The sequence below is a fragment of the Mytilus californianus genome, unplaced genomic scaffold (assembly GCF_021869535.1).
Source record: "Mytilus californianus isolate M0D057914Y unplaced genomic scaffold, xbMytCali1.0.p SCAF_1, whole genome shotgun sequence".
Lineage (NCBI taxonomy): Eukaryota > Metazoa > Mollusca > Bivalvia > Mytilida > Mytilidae > Mytilus > Mytilus californianus.
Genome location: NW_026262581.1, coordinates 104,941,446 through 104,954,981, shown reverse-complemented (window position 1 = coordinate 104,954,981; position 13,536 = coordinate 104,941,446). Strand labels below are relative to the sequence as shown.

General features: G+C 31.9%; 1 protein-coding gene across 3 annotated transcripts in view; it reads right to left on the bottom strand.

Moving 5' to 3' along the window:
• Nucleotides 1–278: 278 nt before the first annotated feature.
• The window catches only part of LOC127728674 (peptidylprolyl isomerase domain and WD repeat-containing protein 1-like), a 43,863-nt gene continuing 30,605 nt past the window's right edge, over nt 279–13,536 (bottom strand). For all 3 annotated transcript variants that reach the window (XM_052236285.1, XM_052236292.1, XM_052236300.1), the window contains 6 exons: nt 8,299–8,542; nt 7,455–7,521; nt 5,715–5,797; nt 5,242–5,354; nt 4,814–4,965; nt 279–452 (listed from right to left, as the gene is read on the bottom strand). In XM_052236285.1, the coding sequence (XP_052092245.1) occupies nt 309–452; nt 4,814–4,965; nt 5,242–5,354; nt 5,715–5,797; nt 7,455–7,521; nt 8,299–8,542 (803 nt within the window). In that variant the 3' untranslated portion in view covers nt 279–308. The remainder of the gene's footprint in view (nt 453–4,813; nt 4,966–5,241; nt 5,355–5,714; nt 5,798–7,454; nt 7,522–8,298; nt 8,543–13,536) is intronic.

The window sequence follows — 13,536 nt, the reverse complement described above, 5'->3', positions numbered from 1 at the left end:
TATTTACATAGAAAGCCATCAAGGATGTCTCATTTTGCCTTTAAACAATAGTGAGTAGATGCAATTTTTAAACTAAACACCATAGGGATGATTGCAAATAGTTTTGGTCCCATATTTTCAAGCAAAAAAAAGTTAATGAAGATTTACACACAGTGATGAGAAAAGCTCATACTGACACTTGGACAATGATAGCTAAATGTGCAAACAAATTTAAAGTGTTAAGATATAAAGGAGAGAACTAAAAACTATACTTTTTATGGTAAGAAATGAGTTTAGCATTACAAATATATATTTTATTGACAGAAGCATCATTTAATAGCTATATTTATTATTCTGATATCGTCTAATGGTTTGTCTGTTTTACTATTTGTTTTCACATTTCCCAGGTTTTGCACCACATCCATGCCTCTTGTCACTCTTCCCAAAACTGTGTGTTTATTGTCTAACCAAGGCTGAAAACAAAAACAAATCAAAACATTAACGTTAAACATTCAAATGTTCATAAAATCATGTCACTCTTTCTTTCTATAAGGAACAAAAGGCTCTAAAATTCTATTTTTGATAGACAGTTGATAGTTTCTAATATGAAAATATAGATCTGCCGTGGAGAATACCTCATTTTCTGAATTTGCAGTTATTCATTTAATAAACTGTTGACACAGAGATATGTCTCGTCTGTCGGCAAAAAGATCAGAAAAAGACAATCTGATGGACAGCAACATGGTTTATTAATTCAGTTGCTAGACCATTATCTAGGGGGAAGGGCATCGAAATAGTCATCAAACTGATATGTACTGATAGAAATACAACTTTTTGTTAAATATCAATGATCTATCACAAGTAGTTTCTATCAAACTAACTTAAGCAGAAAACTTAACATTGAAAATTGCTAATTAATTCAAAGTCGCTGGACCATAATCTAGGGGGCAGGGCCTCGAAATAGTCATCAAACTGATATGTACTGATAGTAATGCAACTTTATATTAAATATCAATGATCTATCACAAGTAGTTCCTATCAAACTAACTTAAGCAGAAAACTTAACAATTGTTTACGTCATCGCCGGAAAAGCAATCCCTATGTCTCGCTTTCCGCCACTTTCGTCGCAGGCAAGACAATAAAACAATAGTCCATAGAATCGAATGACCAGGTTGTTTAACAGCTTTTTGTTCAGTATTGAATACAAAGAAACAATAAAATTTCAACCAAAATATAATTGAAAATATAGTATTGCAGTACAATGACAATCATGAAAAAGAACAGCATTAAAAGGTTACTCCTTTACTTTTTGTGTGTTTTTTGCTGTGCATGTACTGATTTTGTGTCATGGATGGATACCCTATGTCCTTTGTATTCTAGCATTCAGTTTTTTCAAACTCTTAAAAAAAATCTGACAAGAAATGTAGACATGAGAGTGCTAATAATGCAATTTTCCATAGTTTTCATTTCCAAGGCCCGTAAACTCCATTTTTTACTGTTTAATTGTTTTTCTTGGGTTTTTACCAATTTTCAGCACTCTGTTTTAGTGAGGTTTGTGTTGCTCATTGTAGTGTTATTGTGGACTTGTTTGTCAATGTATATTTTTTTTTGCCATGATGTTGCCTATTTTTCTTGGGTTTATAGTTTTAATATTTATTTCCACTTATCTCTCTCCCCCTCTTTTTTTAACTATCCAAAGTAAATACCTCTGGTGTAGTGTTCGATATAGGATGTAACAAAAAGAAATTAAAATTCAACAACCCCTTTGTTTAGATTTCTTGTAATACTGAATCACCTCAAATTTGCATTGCAAGTTCATGTAAAATACATAAACAACAGACCAAATAATTACTTGAAACTCCTTCAAGAAGTAAAATAGTAATAAACCATATTGAAAGGTAAGGAACATGAACTGATCCAGCAAAATACTGCAAACAATTCAACCTAAAGTGAATTGATAAAATATTTTAATAAAGAAAGACAACCTCCTCAAGATAATAGCCTTTCCATCATACAGACAGTGTTGGCAGCATAGGGAATTTCCTGTCAGTATGAAATAAGATAATAGTCATTTTATGTGGACTTATATATTGAAAATTGAAACACAAATATATTTGACATAATCATGTAATGGTATTTGACTGTCATTAACTCATTTAGCAAAAATAAAAGATGACTTTTAAGTTGATAATTATTTGTGAAAAAAGATAAATAAATGTAAAATACATGTATCAACTACCTAAAAATTCAGCTTTTTTCTAAAAATGCTGTCAAAAATGAAAACTTCCATGAAAAACCCTGTTTAAATTTATCAGGAAAGATGGCTAAATAAAACTGTATTTAGAAACTAATAAAATGCTGACGCAGCTTGATACGACCGCAGAGGTTGAACCCTGAACAGTTAGGGCAAGTATGGACACAAAATTTAAGCTTGATACAGCTCTGAATTTGGATTGTGATTAAATATTTGACACAGCATAGGTTTCTGACACAGAATGAATGTGGTCTAAGAACTAAAAAAATTTTAATTTACCTATTATGGTCCAATATCCAAAATCTAAATACATACACGGTTAGATTCAGCATATCAAAGAACCCCAAGAATTCAATTTTTGTTAAAATCAAACTAAGTTTGATTTTGGACCCTTTGGACCTTAATGTAGACCAATTTGAAAACGGGACCAAAAAATAAGAATTTAAATACACGGTTAAATTCAGCATATCAAAGAACCCCAATATTTCAATTTTTGATGAAATCAAACCATATCATTATTATTTGCTTTAATATATAAATAAATAAATTGCTTCGCTGAGCGCAGCTGGATACGACCGCAGATGTCCAACCCTGAAAAGTTGGGCCAAAATGGACACAATATTCACGCTTGATACAGGTCTGAATTTGGATTGTAACTAAATTTTTGACACATAATAGGTTTCTGACACAGAATAACTGTAGTCAAAGAACTTCAAATTGGTTATATGATTTGAATTTATATTCATTTATTGCTTTTTGTGCAATACACTATGCTGTTGTGAATTGTCCCCCCCCCCCCCCCTTCCCTACCAAAAAAAAATTATTTTACCCCGGTTTTTTGCTTTTGTGCAATACACTATGCTGTTGAATATTAACCCCCCTAAAAAAATATTTGAAGAAATTTTCTTTTAATTTCTGAAATCTGAAATGAGAAAAATTGTCCCCCCTTCCAATTTTTTTCACCTCCCCCCTTTCCCTTATTCCCCAAAAAAATTCTTTCCCTCAAGATATGGTCAGTATCTCAATTCAAATTTCTAATGCAGTTTGCAACCAAAATTAACCATTTAAATACATCATAAAAGTTTTAAAATATGAAATGACTTACATAGTCGTGGCTAAAATTAATATTAATTAATAGTAACTGCTAAAAATAAATTGACAGCTAATCACCTCAAGACAATCATCATTTCTTAATACATAATTTACAAGCAGTGTAAGGGAGGTAATCAAACAGTGTTCTTTAATTTGAATTGGATTACCTCCCTTACACTGCTTTTAAATTGTCTCAATTGTCCTTTAACCAGAAAAATCCTTTTTTTCCCCTTTTTTTGCCCCTAATTACTAAATGGTTTGAGCCATGACCCCCAAAGCCAATCCTAACCTTCCCTTTGTTGTATGGAAGTTTGTGGTATAATTTCAGAGAGATTCATACACTTCAACACAAGTTATTGTCTGGAAACTACAAAAATGCTTATTTGGGCCCCTTTTTTGGCCCCTAATTCCTAAACAGTTGGGACCATTAGCCCCAAATTCGATCCCAACCTTCCTTTAGTGGTTATAAACCTTGTGTTAAAATTTTATTGATTTCTATTTACTTATACTACAGTTATTATCAGGAAACCATCTGTCTTCGGACGACGCTGACAACGACGACGACGACAACGTGATACCAATATACGACCAAAAAATTTTTAATTTTTGCGGTCGTATAAAAATAACTAACTTAAAATGGAAAATTTAAAAGAAAAAAAAAAGGAAAAAAAGGAAAAAAAAATCCCCCCCCCCCAAATTTTTTTAACCCCCTTATGATTCATCACCCCAAACTCAATCCCAGCCTTCCCTTTGTGGATGGTACCTTGAAGTACAATTTCAGAGAGATTTATACATTTGAACACAAGTTATTGTCTGGAAACTGTAAAAATGCTTTTTTTTTGGCCCTTTTTTGGCCCCAAATTCCTAAACGTTTAGGGCAATTACCCCCAAACTCAAACCAGGCTTTCCCTTTGTGATATGGAACCTTGTAGTACAATTTCATAAAGATCCATACACTTACACACAAGTTATTGTCTTGAAACAAGAAAAAGGCTGTGGATGGTACCTTGAAGTACAATTTCAGAGAGATTTATACATTTGAACACAAGTTATTGTCTGGAAACTGTAAAAATGCTTGTTTTTTGCCCCTTTTTTGGCCCCTAATTCCTAAAATTTTGAGGCAATTACCCCCAAAATCAATCACAGCATTCCCTTTGTGATATGGAACCTTGTGGTACAATGTCAGAGAGATCCATACACTAACACACAAGTTATTGTCTGGAAGTTACAAAAATGCATATTTTTGGACCCTTTTTGGCCCCTAATTCCTTAACCATAACCCCCAAAATCAATCCCAACCTTCCCTTTGTGGTATTGAACCTTATGGTAAAATTTCATAGAGATCCATTCACTTCAACTAAAGTTATTGTGCGAAAACCAATGTGTCTTCGGACTACGACGACGCCGGATAACGCCGTCATACCAATATACGACCGCAAAATTTTTTTGCGGTCGTATAAAAATACTTTAAAGATTCAATAAACTCACTGTAGGCACAAGAGTTATGAAGAACTGAGATCCATTGGTATTTGGTCCAGCATTAGCCATACTGAGTGTATATGGTCTGTCATGTCTTAATGAGGGATGGAACTCATCTTCAAATTCTCCACCCCAGATAGATTCTCCACCAGTACCATTTCCTGTAAAAATATCATGTTTTCTGTTGTTACTGCTGCTACAGTCTTAAGAGAATGTACATTTAATAAGAAGTATTTTATCAGGCAAGACTTTTTTTGGACTGTTTAGCAAATTGTCTTTTATTAGCCAAAGTTTATATTTTGATAAAATTTATGAAAATTTAAATTATATTCTTATAAGGGATCAAAAGCTATACAAGTTCTCTACACTATTCATGTATAAAAGAAACACGAGCAATATTTGAAAATAATATTCTGTAAAATATTTGAAAATAATACCTTGTGGATCCCCTGTCTGAATCATAAAGTTTTTGATGACCCTATGAAATATATGTCCATTATAGTATCCATCCCTAGAATGTACACAGAAATTCTCTACAGTCTTTGGACATCTACAACAGAAAAAGAAAAGACATATAACTATGTTTTTCATTATATATCAACAACAAATGCAGTCAAGAAATAATAGGGAAACTCTAAAGTATATAACAAGTAAAACATTAAATTGAAGTAAGTGAAAGAAAAAGCATAGATATTTTCAATATGATTTGTAAAATAATGCTAACCTTAAAGTAAAAAAAAAGGTTGGAAGACAGTTTTAACTATTTTGTAAAGGTTTCTGCTACGAATCTAAGACCAGTGATAATGCAAAGTAAGAAAATCTGGTAAGTGAAATATTAGTAAGACAAGAAATCTTTCACACAAGAAAAAATGTGAAAGGTTACAATTTCTAAGTATATACTTGTACTCACTCTTTTGCAAATAATTTGAGATGAATATCACCCATAGTTGTATACATAATACAAGATTCAGCTACTCTTGTGTATGAAGCATCCTACAAGTTTATTTAAAAAAAGAAAATGATTATGAAAGATTGATTGATTGATTGGTGATTGCTAAACACTGCATCAGATTATGAAAGAGACTTTGCACTAAATCTAACACCTTACAATTAATTTGTTTAATTTTTTTCTCTGATAAAATGGATTTTTTACCCTTAAAAACTCAGCTTTGTCTTTTTGCCACAAGTTATTCATTTCTTATGCATCTAACCTTGATTATTTTTTTTGTTACAGGTAATGCTCTAACAACTGTAAGGCATGTTAAAATATGTTTGGCAATAAGTTAAGACTACAAAGCATGAAATTAACTATTTGTTAAATCAACATATTTTCTGATTTTCTGTAAAATGTTGAAAAAGTGAATTATAAATACTATTTAAACTGTATGGGTTTTGCTCATTGTTGAAGGCTATATATTTGTTTTCATCCTTCTTTTTGTCTCTGGTGGATAGTTGTTTCATTGTCAATCACGCCATATCTCTTTACTTTTATTTAATGTCATTAATACACTTAACACATAAAACATAATTATGTCAGTTTGAAAATTATAAAGTTATCACCTATTGCTTATAGTTGAACAAAAATAGACCAAAACACCAAATTTTAACACTGAGCAATGAACCGTGAAAATCAGGTCAAGGTCAGATAAAACCTGCGAGACAGACATGTACATCCTAAAATATTTCCATACACCAAATATAGTTCACCTATTGCATATAGTATATGAAAAAAGGACCAAAACACAAAAACTTAACTTTGACCACTGAACCATGAAAATGAGGTCAAGGTCAGATGACACCTGCCAGTTGGACATGTACACCTTACAATCATTCCATAATCCAAATATAGTTGACCTATTGCTGAAAGTATTAGAAAAATAGACCAAAAACAAAAACTAAACATTGAGCAATGAACCGTGAAAATGAGGTCAAGGTCAAATAAAACATGCCAGACTGACATGTACATCGTAAAATATTTTCATACACCAAATATAGTCGATTTATTTTATACAGTATAACAAAAACAGACCAAAACACAAAAACTTAACTATAACCACTGAACCATGAAAATGAGGTCAAGGTCAGATGACACCTACCAGTTGGACATGTACACCTTACAATCATTCCATACACCAAATATAGTAGACCTATTGCTTATAGTATCTGAGATATGGACGACCACCAAAACTTAACCTTGTTCACTGATCCATGAAATGAGGTCGAGGTCAAGTGAAAACTGTCTGATGGGCATGAGGACCTTGCAAGGTACGCACCTACCAAATATAGTTATCCTATTACTCATAATAAGAGAGAAATTAAGAATACTAAAAATTTTAACTTTTTTTTTCAAGTAGTCACTTAACCATGAAAATGAGGTCAAGGTCGATGGACATATGACAGACGGAAACTTCATAACATAAGGCATCTATATACAAAGTATGAAGGATCCAGGTAATCTACCTTCTGAAATATTAAGCTTTTAAGAAGTTAGCTAACGCCGCCGCCGCCGGATCACTATCCCTATGTCGAGCTTTCTGCGACAAAAGTCACAGGCTCGACAAAAACTGTGAATATCTGTTATTTTCTTAACTTTATTATTTAGTCATTACAGCCTTTATCTTAATTACAACATCACTGATAGTCAACATACCTGTGCAGAAGATACAATTTCTTCTTTTGATGGTTTTTCATTGAACACATCTCTTTCTGAATCAATACTGAAATTAACAAAGTCAATTATTTGAACCAGTTTAGGATAAAAAGTTTCACATTTATTAAATCTACAGTTTATGGTAAAGGCAGCTTGATCTATATAATTCTTATAAAAAGATTATTCAATATCAAATATTCAAGTGACAAAGCTTGTTCTTTTACACCTTCTTGTAAAATATTACGAAATCTCAATGGCAAATAAACCAAGTGTTTTGTTTCATCAGAAAATAAAGATATAATTTTAGAATTAATTCATACATTTTTGTATCATTCAAACTTATCAGTCAATATGTGTTCTACAAGGATCACCAGTCCTTCACCTTTCATTTGATACCTTAATTACTAAAATATATTCTACATAGTTTGATATTTACACCTATGCGTAGGGGCCATCTTAAACTTGCAGTGAGGTGAGAGTTTTGTTGTTCCGTGTTGAAGGCCTCACTGTGACTCTGAGATGAAGAACAGCAATAAAAGTGCTGTTCCTTTGCTTTTATGTGTGTTTTTTTGCTGCACTGATTTTGCGTCATGGATGGATACTCCATATCCTTTGTTTTTTTGTTATATTATATCTTAATTTGTTCACATTAATTCATTGGTTGCTGCCAACAGAAAATCTATATAAAAGAACATGGTATTTGACTGTCAAGCATTTTGTGAGATTTTTGTTTGTCTGTTGATTCTATTTACACTTGTTCTAACTCAATGACATTTGAAGTTTGTCACATGACATGGATGCCTGTCCTTTGCTAAAAATTTCAAAATTTTTTAATCTCTAGTACCTTTTTGTATCTTCTGGTTCCCTGCGTGAGTAAATATAAAATCTGTTTTTCTTAAAAGCTGTACAGAACAACAATGGATCAAAGAAAACATTCTGTAATGTTGGATTGTCTGATGCTGCAGTTTCTACATCTATTGCAGCCTTTTTTTTCTTCCCTGTACCTTGGAATAAACTTATTGATAAACTTCTGATGTTTTCTGGCTTCCCTATCATACGTACACATCTGTTTGTATGTAGATTAATCACTGAAATATTAAATAAAATTTACAGGTCTGTTCACGCTCCAAATATAATTCTCTTATGGTTGCGGCCTACTATCTATTTCTTGCATAAAGAGATATTTCTCCTATCACACTGCACGGAGTGTTATACGAAAATGTGATACGAAAATCTGTGTTAATTTGATTGGGCTATCCAGCATCATGAGACGATATTATGACATTTCCATTGGCTATTCGTTAGGTCATTTATCACTTTCAAAGGTTAAGAGGATGTACATTTTGTCCATGGCAACAGACATATGTGATTTCTTCAATAATATACAAAACACTCACACTTTTCACCTAAAAATCTTCTTTTTGTCAAATTTTATTACATTCTGAAGCGTACAAAAAGTTTTAAAATGTCCGATGTTAAAGTTTGACACCGGAACAGGACATATGACGTCATACTTGTATGTGCAAAAGACTAGATCAACTTTTCGTGGAATTTTTAATTAAACACAACAAGAGTGTTGACCATAAGAGAAATAGGTTTAACAACTTGTGAGCATTGGATATCGCTTGATATCAACCCTCGTTATTTAATTTAAATATTAATAATAAACTCGCCAAAGGCTCGTTTATTATTATATTGAAATTAAATAAAGAGAGTTGATATGAAGCGATATCCAATTCTCACTCGTTATGAAACCTATAAATATCATTCTCGTCATTTTTACTTCATAAAACGTTTATCATGATTTTGATATCTCTATCATATAATATATTTAAGTACAATATTTGCTTGGTAAATGTCATATATGATTTTAAACATTATAGATAATCTCCTTTAAGGTGGTCTTCTAAACAGTCATTATTGAGGCATTCACTATAGTACATGAGGTAGAATAAAATTTTGTCAATAACACATAAGGTATTATCAGATGACCTAATTTTGATAAGAAGCAAACAGATTCTACTAGTTATATCATCATTACAAGTTAAATGATTGTAGATTACATAGTATCCAAGTATTGAACTTGTACATAAATAAGATGAAAGAAGCTTTTTAAGAAGGTGTAGATAAATGTTTTTGACAGGTAACTGTCAAGAGTCTTTATAAAATTATCTCATAATTAATTGATTGTAGATTAAATGTGATCAAAGAATTGTATTGATTTCAATTTTCACAATGCATTTGAATTTTTACATTTGAGTCCAGTCATCTCCTTCTTACGTGCTATTTGATGGAAATAAACATGCTCTACACTACATAGAACTTGTTTTGGAACAAAAATGGGTAGCTCTTGGCTTCAATTGAAAAATCTTTAAAAATGTTGTTAAAATATAAAGTGTGTGGGTCTCTCTTTATTCATAATCCACTATTGTCTGCAGCCAGGTTGCTTTTTTTATTCATTTTATGTATTATGAATAATAAGTTGTAACATTTAATCATTATAATGTTTAAATTTTTATCCAATTGTGTAATCTATGTTTGCAGGAAAATTAAGGTAGATCATAGGTATATATTTCCTCAGATAGAATTTTTTTATACTTTGCCAAAATAAAGATTTTTCTATGCTTTTTCCAAAAATATAATAAAAAGTATGGGTCACCGTGCTATTTTTTAAGCTACGGGTCATACGAAATTGCACAAATTTGCTTAGATTGTTCATGAAAAAACACATTTTTGTGCATAAAAAGAAATCTATGAGATAAAATTTTGAAATAAAATATGAGAAGATAGGTTTTATAATATGCTTAAAGAAAATAAAAAGAATCAAAGAGCTGAAAGCTCTGAGGAAAAATGACGCCATTGTCTCTAATATTGTGATATTTTTTATGCAAGTCTTGATTTTCACATACCGTAATTAGTTTAACATTCCAACATGTCTCGTAAGCATATAATTGATATTCGTATATGTGTGTGTTATGTGAAGATGACAACTGGCTGTTTTTTTAGTACAAATGTATAGGTCAAGACTACCGGAATGATCTACAGTATCCAATGACTACTGGCTGTTTTTTTCTATAAATAAATAGGTCAAGACTACCATAATGATCTACAATATCCAATGACTACTGGCTGTTCTTTTGTACTAATAAATAGGTTAAGACTATTTGAATGATCTACACTATCCAATGACTACTGGCTGTTCTTTTGTACATATAAATAAAGACTACCTGAATGATCTAAAGTATTCCAAGTAATGTGATTTTTGTCTTGCAATTACATTTTTCTAAATCAAGAATATAGACTACTAGTATCCTTTTCAAACCAAATGATTATGAAGAGCCTGTTGTTATCAAGCTCTTATACCCCACATACATGTACTCATTAAATAAGTTACTAGTGACCTAGTTATTTCTGTTACTTGAAGCAAATAATATTTCTGTAGATTTAGACAATAGTATAATATTGTTTTACTAGTTTTATTTCACCTTGAAGATTAGACAAATAGGGATACTCCTTTGATTTTTTATTTCATGTCAGTCAGGTCGCTTTATATGAAACTTGAAACCACTTCTCTGCCATATTGTTATTTCATAACAACTCTGCCCTTGACCATGTTGACCCATGTAATTGATATTCATTCTTTAACCATATATCATAGTTAGTTAGTTTTTGATTTTGCACTCCCACACCACCTTTCGGGTCAAATGTCTGTCTCCATTTAAGTTAATGACATTGAACAATCATGGTATTAAACACAATTTCAATAGTTATAATGCTGTTCTAGTAGGTCACCATATATTCAACTTGGGTAGCATTCCAGTTATTGAAATTTGTGTCAGATTAGAACAATGATCTAGACCTTTAGGAATGGATCTTACAATTTAATATGGAGCCATAGTATGGGATCCCTACACGGTAACAAAAAAAACAAGCTTGAAAGGATACAACGTCAAGCGGCAAAATCTATCACCAGAAATTACAAGTCAAGAGAGGATGGATCGGATACGTCTCTAAAATGCTTGCCTAACTGGAACTACAACAAGATCTCCAGACAAGACGAACAAGGAGTTGAAGCCAGAAGTTAATATTTATGTAAAAAGTAGTTGAGGGGCTGATTCCCGCTATTGAACCATACTGTCATTCTATAATATTATTACGTAAGTATTTCTGTATTGTCTTTGTTATTGGGTCATGTCTTGGTGTACTGCATGCCGAGGACCAACAATAAGGCCAATACAGAAATACATGTAATAGTATCTTTATTAATTAACTACAGTGTTACAATATTTTTTTTATTCCATTTCACAAGAGATAAACATTTTTACCTTGAAGTGGAACTATCCAAATCTCAGTTTCTTTTTATAAGATGCAATATCTAATGATTTGGTGCCGTTTCCATGTATCTTCAGCCTGTTCTCATCTGATGAATTTATCTACCCTTTCCAGTCACTATAAAGTGTTACAACTTTAATTTAGACACAACACATAAATAGTAATTGGAAAGGTACTGCCATTGCATGTGTAATGCAAATATATTTTTAAAAAAATAATGTAAGAGTTGAAATTGATACAACTATCCATAAGCCAATTGACCAAAGAACGAAGATTTGCGCAATTACAGAATGCATATGCCTGGTTCGGGTTTAAAAATAAAAGACCGTTTACAAAACATGAGAAGCGAAAGTGAACAGTAAATATCGATTTGTACCATCGACATGATGAAATTATGAGGTCGTCAAGAAATGAACTTTGTGATAATTTACTCGTTCTCCAAACCTGAAATAATTCCATCGTCTACTTTCAAAATGCTTTTCAAATGAATGGGACCGTCTTTAACCTAAAATATATGCCATACTGAACGTTTCAGCTTGTTTATGGTGAGTAAATAAAAACTGCGTCGTACAAACAACTGTTTACTTTCAGTTTGAGTTTATCCTGACTTACGATCTAAAAACTAGAGATGTTCCGAAATCCTGTTTTGGCCGGATCAGAACTCGGCCAATACGGAAAAAAATCTGTATTGGCCGAGTTGACATCTTATATTGCATATGCAGTTTTCATCATATTAAGTTCAATAACAGTGTAGTTAATTAATAATGATACAGTTACAGACTCTGCTGCTATAACTTTGTAAACAAAGATTCATACGCACCGCGTGGGTGTAACCGTATTACTAATTTCCGATTATTAAAATCTTCGTAAATCTGGATAAAGACCAGTTTCTATCCAATGTATATCAAAATGATTCCGGCTATTACTTTTTTAATGATTGTAAAGTAGAAATGGCACGAAAGGCTGACATTATTTAGGAGAACTATTTTGTCTAGCGATTGCTGATCATTGGAGGGTAAAAAGTCCAACACCATAACAAAACGGATCTATTTATCATGTATACATACCGATTGTTTACGATTGTAAGACATGTGCATAAAAGTGAAAGCTCGAATAAATATGAAAAATATAACAAAGGGATAGCTCCAAATACCATTTAATAACAAAAAACATATGGACAGGTCAAGATATCTTTTTGGTAAATAAAATAACGTATGTAAACTGGTTCCCGTCCGACTACAACACTTTGTTCGAGTGTAGCGTAATACAAGCAGATTCCAGTTAGTAATAGTATGTAAAATAGTAAATATGAAACCGAGTGCGGTAGGCGGAGGCATAATCAACTTCCGTTAGTTCTGGTCAATGGTATCGGAAACATGCAGCTGATAGCGTCATTTTCCAAAAAATGGTGTCACCGAACTTGTTTTCTTGCTACAAGTAAAAAATTAAAATTTCCCTATCAGTCCAGTATAAATTTTGTACTCAAAGAGTTATCTCCCCTTAAATGGCCAAGTTGAAAAAATGATTATAAAAACACAATTATTTGGTATTTATTTAAACCTTTTGTATAATACAGTAAATCACCAAGTTTTCTTTCATTAAATAAACAGTCTAACCTATGAATTGCCTATATGTCTCCAATTTTGCAGATTTGGACAAAGATCTAGACCGATTGTGTACTGCGATTGTACAAGATGGTGGTATACCATGAATCTACCTTAAAGTGCAAGCATGTCACACAAAATGATTG